The 23171-nt window shown below is 55.7% G+C and overlaps 2 protein-coding genes across 2 annotated transcripts in view; both read right to left on the bottom strand.

The window, feature by feature from the left end:
* Positions 1–305: 305 nt before the first annotated feature.
* ASPDH (aspartate dehydrogenase domain containing) lies at positions 306–3431 on the bottom strand. Its single transcript, XM_075537697.1, has 7 exons — positions 3317–3431; positions 2458–2602; positions 2188–2272; positions 1926–2075; positions 1616–1839; positions 1390–1544; positions 306–437 (listed from the first exon to the last, which is right to left on the bottom strand). The coding sequence occupies exons 1-7, from the start codon at positions 3369–3371 to the stop codon at positions 394–396; spliced, it is 858 nt and encodes a 285-aa protein (XP_075393812.1). The 5' UTR covers positions 3372–3431; the 3' UTR covers positions 306–393.
* A 3506-nt stretch (positions 3432–6937) lies between these two features.
* LRRC4B (leucine rich repeat containing 4B) overlaps positions 6938–23171 on the bottom strand; it is a 59974-nt gene continuing 43740 nt past the window's right edge. The window contains exon 3 of the mRNA XM_075537280.1: positions 6938–8812. Coding sequence (XP_075393395.1) covers positions 6974–8812 — 1839 coding nt within the window. The 3' untranslated portion in view covers positions 6938–6973. The remainder of the gene's footprint in view (positions 8813–23171) is intronic.

Raw genomic sequence — 23171 nt, 5'->3', positions numbered from 1 at the left:
GAAGCGCTGGATCCGTACTAAACGTCCATTCGCTTCAAGAAGACGCGAATCTACAACTCCCGTCAGCCTCGGCGGTGAACCCGGAAATACACCTGGTAGAGGCCCGCCACCTTGCGTACTACCGCGTCCTCATCTGCTCAGAGGCTTCTGGGCATTGTAGTATGTAAGCTCTCGCGATAACAGTGTACCCGCCTCTCGCGAGACGTCATGAACAGGATGCAGGGGCAACGTGACGTCACAGAAACAAGCGCCACCAGGGGGAGGGGCCTCCAAGTTTTACTGAAAGCGGGAGGGGAGGGAAATCCAGGGAAACTGAGGCCAGGGCAGGCATGGGGCAGTGCTGGGGGATGTAAATGGCACGAGGTCGTTCTTTCTCGGGAGGGAGACGGCTTCTCAGCAGAGATAGATGCCCGGTTTGGAGGGGAGCTGACAGCAGCCTGCAAGGGGCAGATAAAATTAAGACTGAGTCAGAAGAATAGGAAACCTAAATGGGGGTGGGGGGGCAGGGCGAGACTGAGAGAAAATCCCAGAGAGAGGGGACAGAGAGCCCGAGGATGAGGGACAGATCCGTAAAGAGGCCAGAGACCCAGAGAGAGGGGGGACAGAGTGATAAGAGCATTATAGAACTTCCTTGCAAGACCTACCTTACAAGAATCAAATACACAAACTCCATTTTGGAGAAGAAATAAAAAGTGACATGTAGGCCCAGCTGAAAAGTTGAGCCACTGCCAAGCGCCAACAGGTGGCCTGAAGAACCACCCCACAAAGTCTGGAGGACCCAGATAAAACCAAAATGACGTCAAGACGCCAGGGGAAGTGCCTACATAAACCCGGGTAGAGACCCTGACTTTTCAGAGAGCTAGGAACCAAGGAGACATCCACTCCTGCTCTCTCCAAAAATAATAATGTAGCGTGTTGCCCCTGTTCCTGATATTTGTTTGAAATGATATTATAGTTTGAGTTAACATTAGGATTGTTAGATTGTTTGAGGTGTGTTTGCAGTGAATAAACGGAGCATCCCAAAATGTCAAAGAGCGGTAAGTAATTATTGATCCTGCCGCTCATAACACAGAGACACAGAGAGCGAGGGGACAGAGACACCGAGAGAGGCTGGACAGAGCCCTAGAGAGAGGAGAGCAGGTACCCACAATGGATGGTGACATCCCAGAAGGGAGAGATGGAGAACCAGAGAGAGGGCAGCGACCCAGGTCCGGACAAAGAGCCACATACAAGCCTTGAAAGACGTGTAGGGAGACAGCGACCCTGTCAGGACCTCAGACACAGGCCCACCAATGGACGGAATCCGAATGCAGGCCTGGAAGCCTTGAGGAGCTGCGGCTTGCAGGGCCCGGGGGAGGGGCCCGGATCAGGGGGAGGGTCCGGGCGCACCTAGGAGGCTGCGCCAGAAGGCGGTAACTGTGGCCGAACCGGTGACAGCGCCTGGCTGGGCGGGGTTCTCTCGATGGGTGCGCAAGGTGAAGCTGCGGCCCGAGGGGCCCGGGGGTCCGCTCAGCTCGACATCCACCACGTGCACGTCCGGGAGGCTGGGGCAGGCAGGGTGGTGACTCCGATTGGCCTGGTCCTTGCTCCCCACCTCCCCCTGGGCTGGGCTCACCTGAGATCGGCCACCAGCACCCCGATGACTCCGTCGAAGCCCAGGCTGGGGGCAGCCAGGGCGGCGGCCGCCATGGTGTTGGAGTTTCTGGGGGCCCAGGGGCACAGGCCTCGGACAGGACCCTCGTAGAGCACCGTGCGGAGCCCGGGCGTCTTGGCGGCTGCAGCCAGGGCCCCCTCCAGACGGAAGCCATCGGGGTGCGTGGCCATGGTGACCCGGAGGCTCTGGAAACCAGAGGCATGATCACGAGGCAGGGTCTGGATGAAGTCCGCCTCCTCACCTCCACTCCCAGCTCCCAGAGAGCCTTCACCTGAAGCCCCCCTGCTGCATCCAGTCTGGCGATGTCCTCCGATCCCCACAGGGCCCCTCGGGCGACAAACACAGCATGGCCCCAGCGGTGGGAGGCTTCACGGAGCTTTTGCTCAGTGTCCTGATCAGCCAAGGCTGAGGGAGACCCCACCTGGAGGCGCGGGGGTGGGGCGCGTGAGCAGGAAGAGGCTGAGGTGAGAGCTGGCTCCCCCGGGGTAGGGTCCAGGAGGTGGCAAGAGGGGCACCGATGGGGGCTGGCTCACCAGCAGGTTGGCATGGTGCAGGATGTGTGCCCCAGAATCATGGATTATTTTGGGGTGGGCCACTTCCACCACCACATCAGGGTGCCTGGAGGAGGGGAGAGTTGAGGAAGGGCTTGGGGGGAGGGCTGCCCCATCCCCTCCCACACTTGGGTGGACTGAGACCCAGGGAGGGCGAGGGTTTCCTCTGAGATCACACAGCAGCCGAGTGGGGGTGGGGGGTTCAGGAGCTCTGCTGGGGTGTGGGGGGGGGGTCCCAGCCAGCTCACTGACCTCTCCCCGAGGGCGGTCAGGTCCTGGAGCTGCAGGGAGTGGGGCACAGCCCCAGCCATTCGTCCTATGTCTCGATTCCAGACAAACACAAGTTCAAGCCCCAGTTCTGGCCCCTGAGTCAGGAGGTGGGAGACCAGGGACTGTCCTGGAGTGAGGGGGAAGGAAGGGCTAGAGTCTGAGAGGGGGGCAGAGACCCAGAGAGAGGGGGGACAGACCCAGAGAGACAGGGACAGAGTCTCAGAGAGAGGGGGACAGAGACCCAGAGAGGGGGAGCAGAAACCCAGAGAGAGGGGGTATAGACCCAGAGAGAGGGGGGACAGACCCAGAAAGAGAGGGACAGTCTCAGAGAGAGGGGGACAGAGACCCGGGGGGCGGGGGCAGAGACCCAGAGAGAGGGGCAGGGACTCAAAGCTACAGAGGACAGAGAAGCGTGTGAGTGCATGTGTAACAGAATGGACAGACTCAGAAAAGGTAGACAGAAGCGAACAGACCCAGAGAGAGAGGGACAGAGACCCAGAGAGAGAAGGACAGAGATGGAAGGGAGGACCCAGAGAGAGACAGAGACTTGGAGAGAGAGAGGGTGGAGGAGGAGACTCAGAAAACAGCCCCCCAATGAGAACAGAGACCCAGGCGGTGGGTGGGTACAGGGACCCAGAGAAGGGCACACATATCCAGAAGGGGGAGGACAGAGACAGAGAGAGATAAAGGAGGCTGATCTCAGAGCGGGGGGGTGGGGTGGTGGTGGTGGGGTGGGGGGCAGAGACCAGGGCGACATGCGAGAGTCGGAGTTAGGGACATGGATGAAGAGAGAGAGGGAGGACTGGGTCTGGGGAAACCCAATAGGATGTGGAAGACTCACCCAGGCGCCCGAAGCCCACCACCCCGACCCGCCGGGGCACCGAGTCCAGAGGCATGTCTGGGGCCTGGTGTCCGTGCTGGACGCTACTCTACCACCCGCCCTCCGTGGACAGCAGTTAACCTTTGGATATTTGACCTTTGAGTCTCTCCAGCACCTTCTGGTCACAATAGCCCAAATCAGGGAGAACGAATTTGCAGTGGGTGGAGGGGTGTTGGTGAGGACCCTTCTCTGGGCTACAGAGGGATTGGGGACTCATGGGCCCCTACCCCTGGCTCTGGCTCCCCACTCTATAGGGGCTGGCTTCGCCTGCCTCAAGCCCTGCCCACTCTCCTCTTGCTGTGGTGGAAAATTTCCTCTGCAGTCCCCCTCACCCCCCCTTTCGGGGCCTGGCCAGATTGCCATGGAAACCACATCCAGCTTGGGGTGGGGGTGGAGAGGGCTGGAAGTGAGCAGGAGGCTCTGGGGAAAGAACAGAGGGGATAGGAACTCTGGTCACTGCGCTTGCCCCTCACTGCCGGTCTTTCTCTGTCTTGGCACGTTGTGCTACTTGTTCACGAAACAACAAGCACAAAAGGGGAAAAACACCCCCAAACCCCAAACCCATCACTTTGGGCTCTTGGCGACCCGTGTGGACGTCTTCTCCCCCCCTAGGTCCTTGCTGCGGTTTTCCAGGTCTCTTTCCGATCTCTCTCCTATCTCTGGCTCTGTCTCTCGGGCTCCCTGCCCCCTCCGAGTCTGTTCCTGGCCTGGCCTCCTGCCACCCTGTCTGCAGCCTGGCCCGGGGCCTGTCTCCTCCTCACTCCAGGGTCCTGGCCCTCAGGTGGTATCCCCAGCTGACATCTCCTTGGCTCCGCAGCTGGTCCTTCCCACATCCCTGCCTCAGTGGACCCCACATCCTGCCCCGTCCCAATCTTCTCCACGTCCTTGATGCCACCTTGACTTTCCACCTTTCACTGAATCCCACCCAAGCCCCCAGATTCCCGACGGGCGCGCGCGCGCGCACACACACACACACACACACACACCCCTCTCCCAGCGCTGCTTCCTACTCTCCATGCCTGCCACACCCCACCCCAAACTTCCTGGGGGCCCGCGAGAAGGCCCGAGGCCCGGAGAGTCCCCGAGTGTCCCCCACCCCCCCCAGGACGCGCCCTGCCGTGCCCCTGCGCCTCGCCGGTGCCTGGCACGGGAAATGGTGGTGGCTGCGGCAGCCTCGCGCGCGCGCCCTGCCCCCAACCACCACCTGGCCCTCGCTGCAGCGTTTCCATGGCAACCAGGATCTGCGCCGAAAGGGACCGGGAGGGAAAAGAGACCATGAAAGGGAGTGGGGGTGTTTGGAGGGGGGCGGGGGGCGCCCGGAGGTCCAAGGCGATGGAAGCAAGACAGTGGCAGACTGCTGGGGTTGGAGACCCCAGACCCCAAGGGAGAATATGCTGACCCAAGTGGGGGCAGGGCCAGCCAGAGAGGAAGAGCAGGCCTCCCCAAGCTCACCAGCCTCCTTGCCCACCCCTTCTCTGGTGGGTTGTCACAGGAAGGGTTGGGAGGTGTGTCCTGCAGTGCTTGTCTGGACGACTGGAGCAAGGGAGCCTAGAAGAGGCGCCTCCCCCGCGGGGTGCACGGCAGCTGTCAGGCCCTGCTGCCTCTGGTCACCCTGGTGTCCTCACCCCCTGCCTTAGGACCCGCAGTTGGCACGCGTGCAGCGCGCTCTGCGGTGGGGATGGTGCCGTGTCTCTGCTTCCTGCAGACACACACTCCCTGCCCCCCATCCCCAGCAGCTGCCTCTGGCTGAGGGCTCTGTCCTTGCAGGCCCCCTGGGGCCCGTGGGGGGGGCACATGTCCCCTCTGCTAGTCACCCCTGAGCCCCAGGCCTGGGCCACACCCCTCCTGCCTCTCCATTCCAAGTCAAACTAGCTTCTCTTGTGCTCCTGGGGCTGGCTGCTGATGTGTCGCAACACCCAACCTCCACGCGACCCCCCCTTTCGACAGCAGCGGTGTTTGGAGCGGCTTAGGGGGGCGGCTGCTCCAGACCCCCTCGGTTTCCTCTGCCCCAAGCCTCCCCCACCCAAAATCATCAAAAACCCTGTTGCCAGGGAGACCGGGCTTCTAGCCCTCCGGAAGGAGCCTTGTGGCTCAATGGTGAAAGCGGTGGGGGCGGGGGGGGGGGCGAACCCAAAGCTTGGGTGTCTGCCTTTGACCACTGTTCTGGCTCTGCCCTATGAGGTCCCCGCTAGGAGTCAGAATGGATTCAACGGGGGCAGTGGGTTACCTTCACAAAGCCATGGTGGCACACTAGTTACGCACTCAGCTGTTCACCAAAAAGTGTGTGTAGGGGGGTGGGGGGTGCGGGTGCCACCCACACCAACTCCCGGATGAAGAAAAGATCCCGCGGTCCTTGCGCTTCTGTACAAGGTATGGCCACCGGAGGTCTATGACACAGCTCCACTCCTGTCCTGTAGGGTCACTCTGCGTGGGAATGAGGATGACCACCACAAGGTCAACCGTTAGAAAATGCCCGCGGCTTCATGGTTTCACGGGAGAAAGATTTCCGGAGCAGTAAGGATGCCAAGCCTTAGAAACCCACAGGGGCAGTTCTACCCTGTCCTATAAGCTGGGGGGCGGGAATTCATGTCACCAGCCATCTCGAAGGATCGCCCAGTCTTTCTTTCGCCGTACCCCTGGGGGGTTTTGACCAACTTTTGGTTCATCGCTGAGCAAAATTTCTCCCTCCTGGGGGGTGGGGGTGGGGCTGAGTCCCCTGAGCTAGTAAGTGATTGAGAGGACTTCCTGCTGGTGGTAGGGGGGTACCAAGGCCTGCCTGCCCACCGCCCACCTTCTCCCCACCCCAGGGTTCCCCATCTGAGTTCCCTGGCCCCTCACCCCACCTCCACCCTTTTTTTTTCTCTCTCCCCTCCAGCTTTTCAGAATCCTTGCAAAAACAGTCTTCGTAGCGTTTTCCGTGTTTTTTTGTTTGTTTGTTTGTTTTTGTTGTTTTTTTTTAAAGTAATTACAGAGCAGGTAGTCATAGACGCAAACCTCCCTTCGGTATCAAAAGAGTCTGTGGGGGTGGGGGCGGGGAGAGGGCGACGGAAGGGGGGGTAGGGGAGAGAGGAAGGCTGACCCCCCTCAGTCAAAGGGGATGAGGGCTGAAGTGGAGCTTAGCGCAGGGTGGGGGGGGCAGGGATTGGGTGTGGGGGAGTGTCAGGGAGGCTTCTCCGGAGATGAGTTCAGTCTTCAGTTTTCAGGGCCCGTTTTTTTTTTTTTGTGGGGTGGGGGACAGGTGGAAGGGGAGTGGCTTTGAACTGGAAAACAAACAAAAATAAACAACCATAAAATTCGGGTGACCTTGAGAGGGCGGGCCGCGTGGCGAGGGTATAGAGCACCCCTCCCAAAGGCAGGGGGCCCCCCTCCTCCGCAGGTTGGTGAGGGGAGACGGTGGAGATACGTCCCTCCCCTGCCCCACCCCACGTTCTGGTCCTTCTCCTGAATGGCTGGATGGAAGTCCAGGCGTGACTGGGGTTGGGGCTCCCCAGCTGCGGTGGCCAGTTCCCCGCCTCCCCCCGCCCCGCAGGTCCGGAAGATGGAGGGGCCACGGAGGCAGCCCCCAGCCCCCGCCAAGCCCTTCCCCCGCTCGAGTCCGGCCCCCCACCCACGGGGCCTTCAGATCTGCGTCTCCTGCACGTTCTCCTTGGAGCCGCTCTTGAACAAAAGAGGTTCGTGGATGGAGTTGAGGCCCGGCGGGCCCTTGCCCCCGCAGCCCCCGCCCCCGGGGTTGCCGCCGTAGTGGGCCTTGAAGGCGGCCGCCACGTAGTGGTGGTGGTTCAGGTGGTCGCGCTCCAGGGCGGGCAGGGCCAGGTGGCTGTCCCCACCCACGCCGCCGCCGCCGCCCACGGACACGGCCGAGGCGGCCACGGACACGGCCGAGGCGGCGGGCAGCTCGTCCTCCACGTTGATGATCTCCACGGTGCGCGTGGGCCCGTGGTGCTTGTGCAGCTGGTGCTGTTTGCGCAGTTTGTAAAAGGCCACCAGCATCACGGCCGCCATGAAGGTGATGGCGACGAAGCAGCCGATGATGATCTTGGTGGTCTTCATGACGTCGTCCAGGTCCTTGAGGGCGTTCTCCGTCACGTCCGTGATGGGCACGGTGAACGCCTTCTCCGTGGGCCGCGAGGAGCGCGGCGCGGGCGCCGTGGTGGACGACGCGCCCGCGCCCCCAGCCTCCCCGGGGCGGCCCCCGCCCCACGCGCCGTCCGTCGTGGGCCCCGGCGGCTCCTTCTCCGTGCCGCGCGGCTGCAGCGCCTCCTCCCCGGGCTGCGTCTCCAGCGTCTCCACGGTGACGGTGGTGAAATAGGTGTAGCCGCCGGCGCCGCCCCCCGCGCCGCCCCCCGGGCCGCCGCCCCCGGGGCCGCCGCCCGCCGCCACGGGGTCCACGGCCGAGACGTTGAGCGTGGCCGAGGCCGTGGTGTTGCCCGCCGAGTTCGTCACCATGCACGTGTACTGGCCCGTGTCCTGCACGGTGACGTTGGTGAAGTTGAGCGTGCCGTCGTGCAGCACGGAGATGCGCACCCGGTACGAGCCGTGCGTCATGAGCGTGCCATTGGGCGTCAGCCAGTTGACGGAGGTCATGGAGGTGCCCGTGCGGCACTTGAGCTCGGCCGCCATGCCCTCGGTCACGTTCAGGTCGGTGGGCGGCTCCACGATCACCGGCGCGTAGCACGTGAAGTGCGACTGGTCCAGCTCGCCGATGTAACGCCCCTTGAGGCCGGCGGGCGCGTGGCAGCGCGCGCAGCACGTGGTGTTGCTGGGCACCGTCTCCTTGAGCCACCAGCTCAGCCAGAGCACGTCGCAGTTACAGTGCCAGGGGTTGTGGTTGAGGTGGACGCGCTCGAGGCGGTGCAGGGGCGTGAAGAGGTCGTGGGGCAGCGACATCAGGTTGTTGTGCGACAAGTTGAGCTCCTCCAGCGACTTGAGGTCGTCAAAGGCGTTGCGCTCGATGGTGGCCACCTGGGCGTGCATCAGCCACAGCTTGCGCAGGCTGGTGAGGCCCTGGAACGAGCCCGGGCGGATCAGATCCAGCCGGTTGCCCGACAGCTCCAGCTCCTCCAGGCGCACCAGGGCCGTCAGGTTGGGGATGTCCTTGAGATTACACATGCCCAGGTTGAGGTAGCGCAGGTTGACCAGGCCCTCGAAGGCCGCCTCCGAGATGTACTCCAGCCGCTTCAGTTCGCCCAGGTCCAGGCGCCGCAGCGAGGGCACGCGGTTGAAGGCGTAGGAGGGGATGCTCTCGATGGGGTTGTTCCGCAGCCAGAGCTCGCGGAGCTTGGACAGGTACTCGAAGGCCTGCGTGGGCACCGTGGTCAGCCGGTTGTCGAACAGCTCCAGCGTGTTGAGGCTGGGCAGCCCGTTGAAGGCGCCCACCTCGATCTTCCGCACCAGGTTCTTGCTCAACTGCAGGATCTCCAGGTGTCTCAGGTGTTTGAACGTGTCCGTCCGGATCACCTGAGGGGAGGAAGGGGACATGGATCAGGACTGCTAGTACTTGGGCGAGGCATGATCAGAAGGATGGAGATCGGGGTGTTGGAGGGGGTTGGAGGTGGGCGGAGCGACTGGGTGGTGGGAAGTCAAAGATGGGGACAACCACTTTGGAAAAGCAGGTTTTTACAGTGTTGGGTAGAGAGGTCCCGTCGGTAGGACTTGGCCACCATGCCATTCCTAGGTGTTGACCCGAGAGATGTGAAGACAATATGTCCAGCTTCACAGAGGAACCACAGCCCCCGCCCCCAAGGGGAAATAACCCAAATGTCTTTCCACGTGGGCATGGATGGCCCATCGCAGGTACTTCCACACAATGGAATGACCAGGAGAGCACCCTTCACCCACGGGCTACCCAAACCATACCAAGCATCGTGAAGATGGCTCAGGGCTGGACCATCATGTGTCCTGTTAGACATAATGTCTCCGGGAGCTTAGAGACCACCGGAAGTCAACTGACAAACATGGGGCACCCCGTCAACAACAACTGGTCCTGATCACATGGGCATTGTGAAGCCGGGCACCCAAGCACTCCCTTCGAATGACAGGCTCCATTTGCCGAGTGGTGTGTGTGATCGGGGTGAGGTTGGGGATGGGGAAGGACAGAGGAGGGGTATCCAGGAACTTTCTGGGGGTGATGGCCATGTTCTCCATTGGGGTGGTGGCGACATGGTTGCATGCAACTCTTCCAACTCCCCAGACAGTAGACTCAAAAGGGGGGTGGTGTGTCCGATGAAAACTCATCCAGAGAAAAGAGGAAGGCTTGGAGCACTAGCAGCTAAGGCGTACCAAGCCCTCCTTGAGGCCAGGCAGGCTTCTCAATGCCTGATGGGTCCTCTCTCCCAGCACGAGCCCTGATTCAATCCCCACATCTGGAATCCCAGCAGACCTGCAGCCTCTCCCACACCTGGGCACCAGTCCCAGTGGTGGCAAAAGGCTCATCAAAATTCCCCCCCCCCCACACACACACACTCACTCCTGCCACAGCTATTGATCTCACTCAGGTGACAAATCACACACTTCACTCTCGACATGTGTGATGGGGCTATCGGACCTAAAAGGGGTGTGACAGAGTCTGTGCTATAACCCGTGTTGTATCAGAACGCACACTCTTTGCCCCCCACCCCCCACCCCCACCACCCGCCTGGGTCTGTCAGTGTGTCAGACTGTGGCGGCTTGCCTGTTGTTACGATGCTGGAAGGGATGCCACCGCTATTTAAAATAACAGTCACCCCAGATGGGCAGGGTTCAGTGGCCTTTGCAGATGGGACAGCCATGGATGGATTGGGGGGATTCTGGTTTAGTGCACGATTCAGCTGTTCTTGTGACCCCCAAAGCCCATGGCAGTTGAGTCATGGCGACCCGGTAGGACAGTAGCATTGCCCCAGTGGGGTTCTAAGACTGTGAATCTTTGCTGAAGCCAACTACCTCGTCTTCTTCTCCCTGAGAGCACCTGACGGGCGACCTCTCCGCTAGCAACTCCATGCCTTAACTCACAGCGCCGCCAGACTCCTTCGTGTCATCATGCCAAAGCGGATGCAGAGAGCCCTTGACCGTGGACTGTGGGACCGAAGCTTCACCAAAGGGACAAAGACAGTAAGAGCTGTGTGTGCGGTCTCTGTAGACACGCATGCACGCGCGCACGCGCAAACTGGAAGACTGCGAAACTTGGTCAGCTCCAGGGGTTGTAGATTACAGGCAATTTTAAAATCTTTTCTTTCAAACCATTTTATTAGGACCTCATTCAGACATCATACCATTCCATCGTTCAATCACACTGTCTTATTCTTCAAGGTTTGTTTCTTTTCCCCTTTGACAAAAAAAAAAGTCTTTTAAAAACGTTTTTTTTAAAAGGCTCTATCTATTGGGGAAGGGGTGGGGGGAGAGAAAATAGATGAGCTGATACCCGGGCATCAGAAGACCCCAAACAAACAATCATATTGATGCGAACAAGGTGGGGCAGAATAGAGACCCGAAGCCCATCTGTAGACAACTGGACATCCCCTCACAGAAGGGTCACAAGGAAGAGATGAGCCAGTCAGGGTGCAGTACAGCATCGATGAAACACACAACTTTCCTCTAGTTCTTTAATGCTTACCCCCACCCCATTAAGACCCCAGTTCTACCTCACAAATCCTACTAGATCAGAGCATATACACTGGTACAGGTAAGAGCACTCGACACACGGAATGCACGACAAATAGCCCCCTCAGGTACAATAATGGGTGTAGCGATATCATGAGGGTATCGAGAAGGTGGGTGAGAAAGGGGGAACCAATTGCAATGATTGACATATTACCACCCCCACCCCCACCACAGGGTGACGAACAACAGGAACATGGGTGAAGGGAGACAGCAGATGGTGTAAGATATGAAAAAGAATAATAATTTATCATTTATCAACGGTTCATGAGGGTGGGAGGGTGGGAGAGGGAAAAAAATGAAGAGCTGATACCAAGGGCTCAAATAGAAAGTAAATGTTTAGAAAATGATGATGGCAACAATATGCACAAATATGCCTGATACAATGGATTGTTATAAGAGCCCCCAATGAAGGGATTTCCCTTCCACCAACAAAAGACTATAAAATAGTGTGTTAGCAACAGTCAACGGTTGGCAAAAACAACGGGAACCCTCGACGAGATGGCTTGGCACCATGGCTGTAGCAATCCTGATTGTGAGCGAGCACAGCACCGGGCAGCGTTCCCTTCTGTTGAACATGGGGTGGCTATGAGTTTTAACTGACATGGTGGTACCTCCTACCACCGCCAATGCGCCCTAACAGAAAGTGCCCTAGTGTCACAGTGGGCTCAGCGCTGGGCTGCCCAAACCACAATGTCCATGGTTCAACTCCACCAGATGCTCCATGGGACAAAGAGGAGACTGTCTGCTCCTGTAAAGCTTCTCCGTCTCAGAAACTCCAAGGAGCAGTTCTCTCCTGTGTCCTGTAGCGTCCTCTGGTGGTTCCGTTACCTGGTGTCAACTTGTGAAAGGGTGGAGTGTAGCCTGTCAATCAGGTCGCAGCTCGATGACCTCATTTGGAGGTGAGAAGGAGATCAATAGATCGCTGGAGGCAAGACACTCACATACTCCTTGCGAGACATTCTTGTTGATAAGTCACATGGGAGACGCACTGTTGGAGCCAGAACCTTGGAGCTGGAGGAGCCACATGGAGACCCACACCAGTACTGAGATGCTTCTACCACCACTGGATCCGCAAGACTTTCTTCCTACTGGGCTGTGATCATCCGGCATTCGGCATCATCGCGTGGCTGCGTGAGTCTAAAGAGGAATTTATGGAGTAGTACTGACATATGGGCTAATATCGGACTTATGGACTTGATCCAGGACTGGGCTGGGATGTTTTCTCAATATCCAATTGCTCTTTGATATAAAGCTCTTTCTTATACATATATGAGTACTTATGAATTTGTTTCTCTAGTCAACCCGGACTCGCATAGGTCCCTATGAGTCGGAATCAACCCCTGGCATTGAGTCGCTCAAACAGACCAAGCAGAATGGAATACGTTGTGAAGGGAGCACCTGAGGTCACTGAGCAACCTGTGTGAACAGACGATGTTTGAGTGGGAACCTGTGCCAACCTTCACCCTGAACACAATAAAATATGCGTCATTAAAAAATGACGGTATATCTGACAATGCCACAGACTTGCTGTTTTTGGTGCCCTTGGGTCGGTTCTGACTCAGCGACCCTATGTGTCACCGAACAAAACACTGCCGGGCCCTGCGTCATGTTCACCAGCCTAGGCACGCTTAGCGTCGGGCCCCTTGTTGCAGCCACTGTGTCCCTCTATCTCCATCACGGCCTTCCTCTTCCTCGCCGCCCCTCCACGTCACTGAGCATGATGTCCTGCTCCAGGACTGGTCTCTCCTGACAACATGTCCAGAGTCCCTGAGAAGAAACCTTCCTTTTAAGGAGCAGTCTACCTGTCCTTCTTCCAAGACGGATTGACTTTGCTCTTTCGGCTGTCCCTGAGTGGGACACAAATAAATAGGGATCCGTGTGTGTCTTGTCAACAGCAACAAGTGAATAAAAGCAAATAAATAACAGACACCCTGGTTGCAAACCTATATTCATCGCATAATAGCCCAAAGGTGGAAACAACCAAGATGCCCAGTGATGGACTCATGGATTGACACGGGGTGGACCACCCCCCACACAGTGGAATGCGCCTTATCCACAGAGAGAAGTGGGTGGTCTTTGAAAACACCGCTGCTGAGTAAAAAGAATCCAGTCCCCAGAGAACAAATACAGTCTGAAACCGCTAACGTTGGCAAGCTTCTAGAAAGAGACTAGTTTTATAAGGAGGAACTGGAGGTGGGTGGAAGGAGCCCCAGGGCACAGGGCTTAAGGCTAGAGATGCTAACCACGAGATGTGCAAAGAGAACCAGAGGTGGCAGTCTGCTTCCGTGAGGATGACAGGCTTGGAGACCCTATGAGACAGTTCTACTCTGTCCTGTGCTGTCACTCTGAGTCAGATGCAGGGCTCCTGTGTAGGGGACACTGGGTGTCTCAGTGGCAACGGGGAAACAGGGAAACAGAGAGTGGTGATGGTTTCGTCATTCAATGAACCTCATAAATGTGAAGTTGGTTGACAGAGAGCGGAGCCCTGGTGGCTTAGTGGTTATGTATACATTGGGCTGTGATCTTCAAGGTCGGCAGTTTGAAATCACCAGCCGCTTCGCAGGAGAAAGAGATGGGGTTATTTACTCCCCAAAGTATTTATGGTCTCACAAAGCCACAGGGCAGTTTTACCCTGTTCTAGAGGGTCTCTGTGACTTGGCATTGACTCGATGGCAGTGAGTGAGGTTGAAACACACCATGCGTTGTGACTTATATATTACCACATGCCCAGCAGCCAAGATGGATGGGTGAAAGGCAGGGACCCCGGAAGTGGACAGGTGGTAAAGGTGAATTATAGGGCCTAGGCCAGAGGTTTCCAAACTTTATTTGGCCAATGGCCCCATTTTCAGATTAAAAAAAAGTTACCCAGTGCCCTCCCGACAATGAAAAATTGGACAATAGCCCATTGTGGTAGTGACATAATCTGGTGTCAACTTGAGACTATTAAGAGTGAAGGGGTGGAGTTTAGCCTGTCAATCAGGTCACAGCTTGATGACCTCATTTGGAGCTACTACGGAGAGAAATAGCTCGCTGGAGGCCAGACCCACACTCTCTGTTTTGTCTTCCTGCTGACAAGACACATGGAGCTACACTTCTGGAGCTAGAGTCCTGGAGCTGGAGGAGCCATGTAGAGGCCCCTGTCAGCACTGAGATGCTTCCACTGCCACTGGATCCACAAGACTTTCCACCCACTGGCTTGTGATCGTCCAGCATTCAGCATCATTGCATGTGTTGTGTGAGTCTGAAGAGGAAAGTACAGACTGGTAGCCGACATATGGTCTAATATCAGACTTATGGACTTGATCTGGACTGGGCTGGGATGTTTCCTTAATATGTAATTACTCTTTGATATAAAGCTCTTTCTTACACATCTGAGCTTCTCTGTGTTTGTTTCTCTAGTCTACCCAGACTCACACACCCACACCCACGGTCCCATGATGCTACAGTCCCATGGACTGCCCAAAGAACCAACAGATCTGCCCTGGAAGAAGTACAGCCAGAATGTTCGTTAGAAGCAAGGATGGTGAGACTTGGGCTTAAGGGCTTTGGACATGTCAAGAGAGACCAGTCTCTGGAGAAGGACCCCATGCTTGGTAAAGCAGAGGGGCAGCGACAATGAGGAAGGCTCTCGACAAGATGGGTTGACTGCGTGACTTCAGCAATGGGACCAAACCTAAGAACAGGTGAAGATGGGGCCAGACCCGGCGGTGTTTCGTTCTGTCTTACTAGGGTCGCCATGAGTTGGCTCTGCCTCCACAGCACCCCACACCAGCAAACATGACAGAGCACATCACCCAGAACAAAGTGAGGATATCTGCTTTTGCCAGGAGCCCTGGTGGCGTCGTGGTCACCCGTTGGACTGCTAACTGCAAGGTCAGCAGCTCGAAACCACCAGGCTCCTTGGGAGAGAGAGGAGGCTTCCCACGCCCGGCAAGAGTTCATCTCTGAAACCCACAGGGGCAGTTCTACCCTGTCCTACAAGGTCTCGATGGGTCAAAATCAACCGGATGGAGGCCGTGAGTAGTTTGATTGGCTTTCGCAGCCCTTCCTGGGTCATTCCAGGGCTTGTCGCCGGGGGGCGGGACCTCCCACTTCCAGAAACACTGGTCTAGGCCGGGTGTGGCTGTACACCAGCCTGTGCGGGCATTCACTGTATGATCCCGCCAACTTTTCTGCTGTCTTGAATCATTTCCACGGTAACAATGTTGGGGGAGAGGGAAGGCATAGCAAGTAACCAACATACATTTTAGAAAGAGGGGAAGAAGAAGGCAGGAGAGTCACGGAAAGAGATGTAAAGCTGGCAGGGAGAAGGTCGGCGCCGCTGGCCATGGAGATGGAGGAGGGGACCATAAGCCAAGGAATGCCGGTATCCTCTGGAAGCTGAAAAAGGCAAGCCAAGGGACCCTCTCACAGAGCCTCCTGAACACAGTCCTGCTGCCATTTTTACCCAGTCAGCCCCCAAATGGCAAGATAAGACATTAATTTTGTTCTACACCAAAGAAAAAGGCCAACTACCTGGGAGGCACCCATCCAAAGAAGTCATATTTCTGGCTTAGTAATAACCATAAAATAATAAATGTTATTTTAGGATCATCGCCATGATCAGCATACTTTGTGACCATCGTATTTTCGCCTCACAACCGGACCAGTCATGATACATGGAGACAAGCTTGATAGATGTTAAGGACTGTGTCTGGCTTGGAGCCAGAATCAATGCTCATGGAAGCAGCAGTCAAGAGTGCGAACGTCGTGTGCCTGGGGTAAATCATGCTGCACGAGACCTTTTTAAAGTGTTGAAGAGCAAGCTGTCACTTTGGAGACGAAGGTGTGCCTGATCCAAGCTATGGTATTTCCAATTGCTTCCTATGCATGCGAATGTTGTTCATGAGCAAGGAGGACCGAGGAAGAATGAACACATTTGAGACAACGAAGACTGTTCAAAGTACCGCGCTGCCCACAGAACAAACAGGTCTGTCTCGGGAGCAGTACAGCCAGCATGCTCCTTAGAGTCAAGCATGGGGAGACTCCATCTCACCGACTTTGGACTTGTCAGGCAAGACCACCTCCTGAGAAGGTCATCAGGCTTGGGAAAGCAGAGGAGGGAGACCATCAAGGATATCGATGGACAAGGTGGCTGGCTGGATGAACTCAAACCCAGGGACACAATGGTGAAGACGACACAGGACCGGGCAGTGTTTTGCTCCGCTGTACACAGGGAATCACCTCCAAACAAAGCAGGTGCAATCAATTTTAATAAAATTTTATTTATTATGCATCCAAAATATTTTGTCAACCTGTAATCAAGATGGAAAAGCATGATTAACGAAGCTATTTGACACTCTTTATCATATTAAGTGTTGGAAATCTGGTGGGTGCCTGTCTTATGCCCACCCACAGTGTGTCTCCATGGGGACCCGCTGAGGCTAGGAGTGGGGGGGGCGGGGCGCTCAGTAGACACTGGCGAGTGGCTGCCTCTTGGGAGGCAAGTGTTTATATAGGGTGCTTTCTAGCGCCCTCAGGGCGTCTTCCTCTCCCTACTCCTCTCCAGAGAGTGGACTGTTATGGGCCCACGTTTGAAAGGAGGAAAGGGAGGCTCTAGAGAGGGCGCCCTGGGCCAGTCCAGCGCCAGGGCAGTGCGTTCCCTTTAGAGACCCATAAAGACCAGGCTTTCGACTACAGTACAGAGTTTCAGCCTCAGAAACCCACAGGGGCAGGCCTACCCTGTCCTATAGCGTCGCTATGAGTTGGAGTCGGAGTTAATGGCGGTAAGTTTGGTTTTTAGAGTTTATTATCTTTAAAGGAGCGATTTTCCAGGCCCTTTCTCCCTAAGAGGGGCTGCTGGATTTGAACCTCCGACCTTCCGCTTAGCGACCGGGCACTTAACTCAGCATGGTCTTTACACACTTGGTGGTCACCGCCCCGCCAGGAGCTCTCCAAGGCAGCCAAGATGCGCGCTCAGCCTTGGCACTTGCGATGCCCCGCCTGGAACTCCCTTCCCACTTGGTTGTGTTCTCTGGACACCTCCCCTCTGCCCTTCCACACCAAGTTCTCCAAGTTCTCTGCTCTGGAATGAGCCCTGGCCGCATTCATGCAGCCCGGGTAGGTCAGGCTCCGCCCCCTACTCTGGCTCCGCCTCCAGCCCCACCCCACGCGCGGAGCGTCGCTGCGCCCAGCTGCCTGCTCACGCCCCCGGGGGCGGGACCAGGGTTTCGCCCCGCCCCCTGATCGGCGCACCATCCCTTATAAGGTTGTGACTTCCGGTGAGGAAGTCCTTTCCCCTTACATTTTGGGACGCTTCGGGCCACTTTGAAGGGGCTCCTGGGGGGTGGGGGTAGGAACCACTACCGCCAACAGGAACCTGCTGTTGGAGGACCCAGATGTTAGTACAGACCCGCCCCCTTCAGGGTTTTTCTTGACTGCAGGCTTCATGGAAGGCGATTGACAAGCCTTTCTTCCCGTGCCACTGGATGGGATTCCAACCACCAAACCCCTCAATTCGTGGTCTTGCGAGTGCAGACCGTTCCCCCAGGGACCACTCAGCTTGATGTTAGAAACACACAGCCCAGGGTATGATTATGGGAGGGAGTCGTTTGTTCTTTGCATGACCCCACCGCTCATCATCTTCCTTTCCATCCGTCCATCCATCCATCCTTCTAACCTATCTTCCTTCTATCCTCCCACCCACTGTCCTGACCTATTTTTCTTCCTTTCATTTATGCATCCATCCATTTATCTATTCATCCAACTATCTATCTGTGGCAGTTACATCATCTCCTGTCAACTTGAGCCAAGGGGTAGAGTGTAGCCTGCCAATCAGGTCAGAGCCACTGAGGCCTCTGTGAGGGCAAGGTCTTCTGAGGATTCTGGGAATTCCTGTCTTCTTCCCTAGAGGCAGAACACACCCTCTCTCGGCTTCACATTCCAGTTGATAAGCCACATGGAGCCACGCTGATGGCAGCCAGGGCTCTGGAGTTGGAGGAGCCACACGGAGACACATGCCTGTGCTGAGATGCTTCCACTGCCACTGGATCCACAAGACTGTCCACCCACTGGCCTGTGATCTTCCTGCATTCGGTAACATTGCATGTGTTGCGTGACTCTGAAGAGGGATTTATAGATTGGTTTTGGACATATGGGCTAATATCAGACTAGCGGACTTGATCTGGACTGGGCTGGGATGTTTTCTTAGTATACAATTACTCTTTGATATAAAGTTCTTTCCTATACATAGGTGAGTCTCCCTGGATCTGTTTCTCTAGTCAACCTGAACTAACACAGTACCCATCCCTCCCTCTTTCCCTCCCTCCCTCCCTCCCTTGCTCTGATTTAGTGAACTTTGCAATCATCTGTGGGCCAGGCCCTGGGCTGGGTACCACACTAGATACAAACACATAGAACTGTTTTTCCTTCTCCCATCTTCCATTCCTCCCTTCCCTCCCTCCCTCCATTCCCACCTTCCTTCCAGTCAGTCCCTACTTCTTCCACCCAACATACATAATTCCTGTCAGTGTCTTTCTATTTCTATCCAACTGCCTACTTTCTCTCCCATCCATCCATGCATCAATCTTTCCAAACTTCCATCTATCCAGACTCAACAATTGCTCCATCCATTTCTCTCCTTTCTACCCATGCATCCATCTTTATGAACTACTTTCAACCCATCCATCTCCCCATCCATCCACTTTCTATCCTGTCCATCCATGCATTTATCTTTCCAGCTTAGTTTCCATCCATCCACCCACCCACCCACCCATGCACACACTCAACCATCCATCTCACCCTCCCTCCCTCATTGGGTAAGCATCCATTGACGTCTCCGGGTTTCTAGACCCTGGGTTGGGCACCACATCTGATCAAACAACGACTAGAGTAACTTTACATGCTCACTGTTCCCCCTTCTGCTGATCAGAATAATATATGCTCGTTATGGGGGAAAAGTATCAAAAGAAAAGAAAAACCAGCCTGCATGCTACTTCTGCCCAGCATGTTAACTCATGTGAACGGTGTGGTCCAAAGTCTTCTAAGCGCTTGTTCTCTTGTGCATCTGATGCAATGATATATATATTTTTTGCAATGATATTTTAAAACCATCTTCCAGAAGTTTTTATGAACTTAGGGTGATACTAGGCAGTCTGCTGGGCCCTGTGTCTCCCCTTAATAATAGTGTATCATGAGCATCTTCTCAAATATCATTGACGGTTCCCCCTCCATTTCATTAGGTGTCCCCCTCCATATCATGAAAGGTCCTTCCATAGCATTAAATGTCCCTTCACATCACTAGACATGCTTTAAAGCATGGTTTTAATGGCAGTACGATTCTGTCCCAGAAAAAACAACAACCCAACAGGGTAACTTCAGTCTTCCGAGCTGTAGTTTCTGCTTTCCTGCCTCTTGGGGGCATGGCTACCCTGGGGAGCGGAAGGAAGAGGCTGATGGGAGCTGCCTTAGTGGAGGAGGAATGGCAGGAGCAGACTGCATGCAGGTCCCTGAGGCTTAGGGGAGGCTTCCACCAGGTTCCTGCATTCCATCATGGGGCGGTAGGCATCTCCCATCCTGCAATGGTCGAAGGTCCACTCAGGATGGGAGCATCTGGTGCCTGTGAGCATCAGGGAAGAACCCAGCCCAGCGCTGCCTCCTCTCCCCTCCTCCCACCCCATGCTCTTGTCTGCGCTTGTTTCTGGGAGAGCAGCTCCTTCCTGATCAAACAAGGCTGGGAATGACCCAAAGGGAGTCCCAGCTTCTGTGAAGTAGGAGCTCCCAAACCAGACCCGTAGGATCTGGAAAGGGTTCCTCTTCCCAGAAAAGTGGAAGGGGGGCTGTGCACGGAGGGTGCACTCCCCTGCTGTGGAAGGCAACAGCTAGAGGAGAAGGAGGAGGTGGCCCCCACTGCTGAGCACTGGCGAGAGCCCCAACACTGTGAGCCCCTGTGGGGCAGTGGATTATGTGTTGGCCAGCTAACCATGAGGTCAGAGGTTCAAACCCATCCCTGGGAGAAAGACGAGGCTGTCTGCTCCTGTGTTACCATCTTGGGAACCGTCTTGGGGCAGCGCTACCCGGTTCTATAGGGTCACTATGAGTCAGAAGTAACTTGATGGTCATGGATTTGGTTTGGCTTGATGCCCTTCAGCTCCTCCCTCATCTTGGGGACCTGTCCTTGGTGGGGGCCCCTGGAGCCCACCTCTCCACTTAGAGCCTGGGAGCTGGGCTGCAGCCTAAATTCCCCACCCTTCTCCCTGCCCTCATTGCCTCCTAGTGCAGCCAGCCAAGTCAGCAAGTCCTGATGATTTTGTTCCTTGTTGGGTGTCAAAGCCAGCACCTCCTTTTCCACGCTCTGAGACTCTCTCTCCCCTCCAGTCCATCTCCTCCAGGGTCTCCTTCCACCCAGAGCTACCCCTGTTCTAAATCTTCCATGGCCCTCACTTCCCTTGGAGGAAGTTCAGCTTGGTGGTCGATGCCCTGCCTTGTCTGGGGTTTGCCTCTCCTCCCCTCTTGCACAGCCCCTAGTTGGCCAAAATCAATTCTCAGAATACAATCGAGTACCCTGCTCCCCCCACCCTTTTTTATATTGAAAGATCATTTTATGGGGGGGCTCTTATAGCAATCCACACATCCATTGTATCAAGCATATGTTACCATCATTATGTTGTAGACATTTACTCTCTATAGAGCCCTTGGTATCAGCTCACCCCCACCCCCCAATCTGCTCCACTTTTGCATAAGCTGTACCCTCTGCTCAGGATGCCCTTTGCCATCCACGTGGAAAACTCCTATTCACCCTCTTAAACCTTGCCCAAGTGGCCCTTGTTCATCCATCCGCTGCTTATGTACTGGATCCCGGCAAGGGTCTTGGGGATGCAATGATTCGGATGGAGCTCGTGTGAGGGAGAGGGTCTCTGTGTGAGGGGACACCATGCTACCAGCCTCTCATTGGTCCCTGGGAGCTCATCGTGTTCTGTTTATTTTGTTTCCCTGCTTAGTTGGCACTGATATCAAGTTGATGCTGAGGCATGGAGACCCTACAGGATGGAGGAGAACTGCCCTTGTGGGTGTCTGAAGTTGTAAATCTGGACAGGAGCAGAAGACCTCGTCTCTTGCTCACGGAGCGGCTGGTGAGTTTGAACCGCTGACCTTGCTGCTAGCGGCCCAACACGTAAAACCCACTACACCACCAGGGCTCCTCTTTGAGATCTGTGTGTCAGACGTTATGCAGGCTGCGCCTGGCGTGCTTGTGGTTCGTGTTTGTCATCTTTTCAAAGTTCCACCTTTCTCCCCTTCACGTGCAAGCGTGTCTTTTGGATGTTGCTTTAAATTCCATCGGAAAGATCCCTGCCTTCCCGTTGGAGACTTAGCCCACGTACATTTATTGTAATGACTAGTATGCTTGGAATTGCTACTGCATAATTGGTTTGCATTGTCTTCTCTTTCTTCTTATTCTGTTTGCCCTGGTTTTTGTAGCCTGTTCCCTCCCCCACTTCTGGCATCTTTTGGATCGACTAAGAGTTTCTTCTTATTCCATTTCCTGCTTCTGATGCGTTTTCTCTTATTTTGAGCTGTTAATCTCAATACCCGAAGACCAAAGCCAGCCAATTTCTCTACTCGTTTCCCCCAACAAGCCAAGGCTGATCCTATCTCTGACTAACAACACAAGGTGCTATCCTGGGCAGCTTCCCAAGAAAAGAAAAGGGGACCGGATACTCATTAAGCACCTGTGAGGTGTCAGACCCCATTCCACACGCCCTAAGGTGGTGGTCCTCTTTGATAGGCCTGGGAAAGCTGTCAGGTGGGTGTTAGCTGTCACCACCTGCCCTGCTCCCCCTCATGTTTTATATGCTTCCTCCTGTGTTTTATAGTGCACAGCACAGCCGTGGAAACAGCCAGATGAAGCCACAGTGCCCTCCCTGTCTAAATGCTCCAAAGCAGAAAGCCTGGAGTCCAGACACAGTCTTCACAGCTCCTTGCCTCCTGTCTCCCTCTTCTCTCTAATCTATCTCTCTTCTCTTTCCTCTCTGCCTCTCTCTTTCCCTCTCTTCTTGTTTTTCCTCTACCCCTCTCTTCCCATCTCCTGCTTTCTTCTCTCTCCTCTCCTTTCCCCTCCCCTCCCCTCCCCTCCCCTCCCCTCTCCTCTCCTTTGCTTGCTCTCTCTCTCTCTCTCTCTCTCTCTCTCTCTCTCTCTCTCTCTCTCTCTCTCTCTCTCTCTCGTGTGTGTGTGTGTGTGTGTGTGTGTGTGTGTGTGTGTGTGTGTATGTGTGTCCTTCGGTTTTCAGGACAGTTCACAGTCTGGTCAGTTAAGCGCTAGCCCCTGTGTTGACTCGCTCATTCAACAGGTGTTCCTGAGCACCTACTATGTGCCGGGAGTCATGCCAGGCGCTGGGACCAACTGCGGACAGGTTAGAGGACGCCTACCCTCCCAGAGCCTAACCTTGAATGAGGAGGGGATACAAGAATTATGCAGATGATGGTGTAAGCAGATCCAGGCGGAAGGCTGGGCCTGGCATGGAGATGCAGGCACGGAGTGGGACAGGCTAGGTGGGTAGGTTCATAAATGGCTCTGCCTTAGGGACCCTCTCCAGCCTGTAGCACTCTGACATCTTCGGCCTGATGCAATAGTGCAGAGACGCTAGGCGCCAGGAAAGGAAAAGTCATTTGGCCCAGGAATCCCTGGGGTCCTGCCTAAGTGACCATGTCCCCAGAGCTCCCTCACCCCGTCAGTCCACCTTTCCTGACGACCACCCCCTTACCTAGGACCCTGGGTAGCGCGCACGGTTTGCATGCAACTGCACAAGATCTCTGTAGAATGCGGAGAGGCAGGGAGGTCAGTGTCAAGCCCTAGTTTCCAGCGCCCCCCTACGCATGCGCAAGTTGGGCTGTGAATCTGGAAGCGCAGAGATCCGACGCCGGTGCAGAGACATGTGGGAGGATCCTGATAGAGGGCCGCCCAAAGCGCCAACAGACCTGCCGTGGAAGAAACAGCTGGAGCTGTGTCCCCACGTAGGACACGCTGTCGGGAGAGCCTAGTCCCCGGAGAAGGACGACGTCCTTGGTGAAGCAGGGGGTACTGAGAAAAAGAGGAAGGCCTTCGATCAGTGGGATGGACACGGGGCTGCACCAGAGGCTCCAACAGAGGAACAACGGCCAGGGTCTGTCTGCGCAGGACCCGGCTGTGTCCTGTAGTGCCTGGGGC

This window comes from Tenrec ecaudatus, chromosome 18 (genome assembly GCF_050624435.1).
Source record: "Tenrec ecaudatus isolate mTenEca1 chromosome 18, mTenEca1.hap1, whole genome shotgun sequence".
NCBI classification, from domain to species: Eukaryota; Metazoa; Chordata; class Mammalia; order Afrosoricida; family Tenrecidae; genus Tenrec; species Tenrec ecaudatus.
Note: the sequence above shows the minus strand (reverse complement) of the source record. Positions and strands in the feature narration are given on the sequence as shown.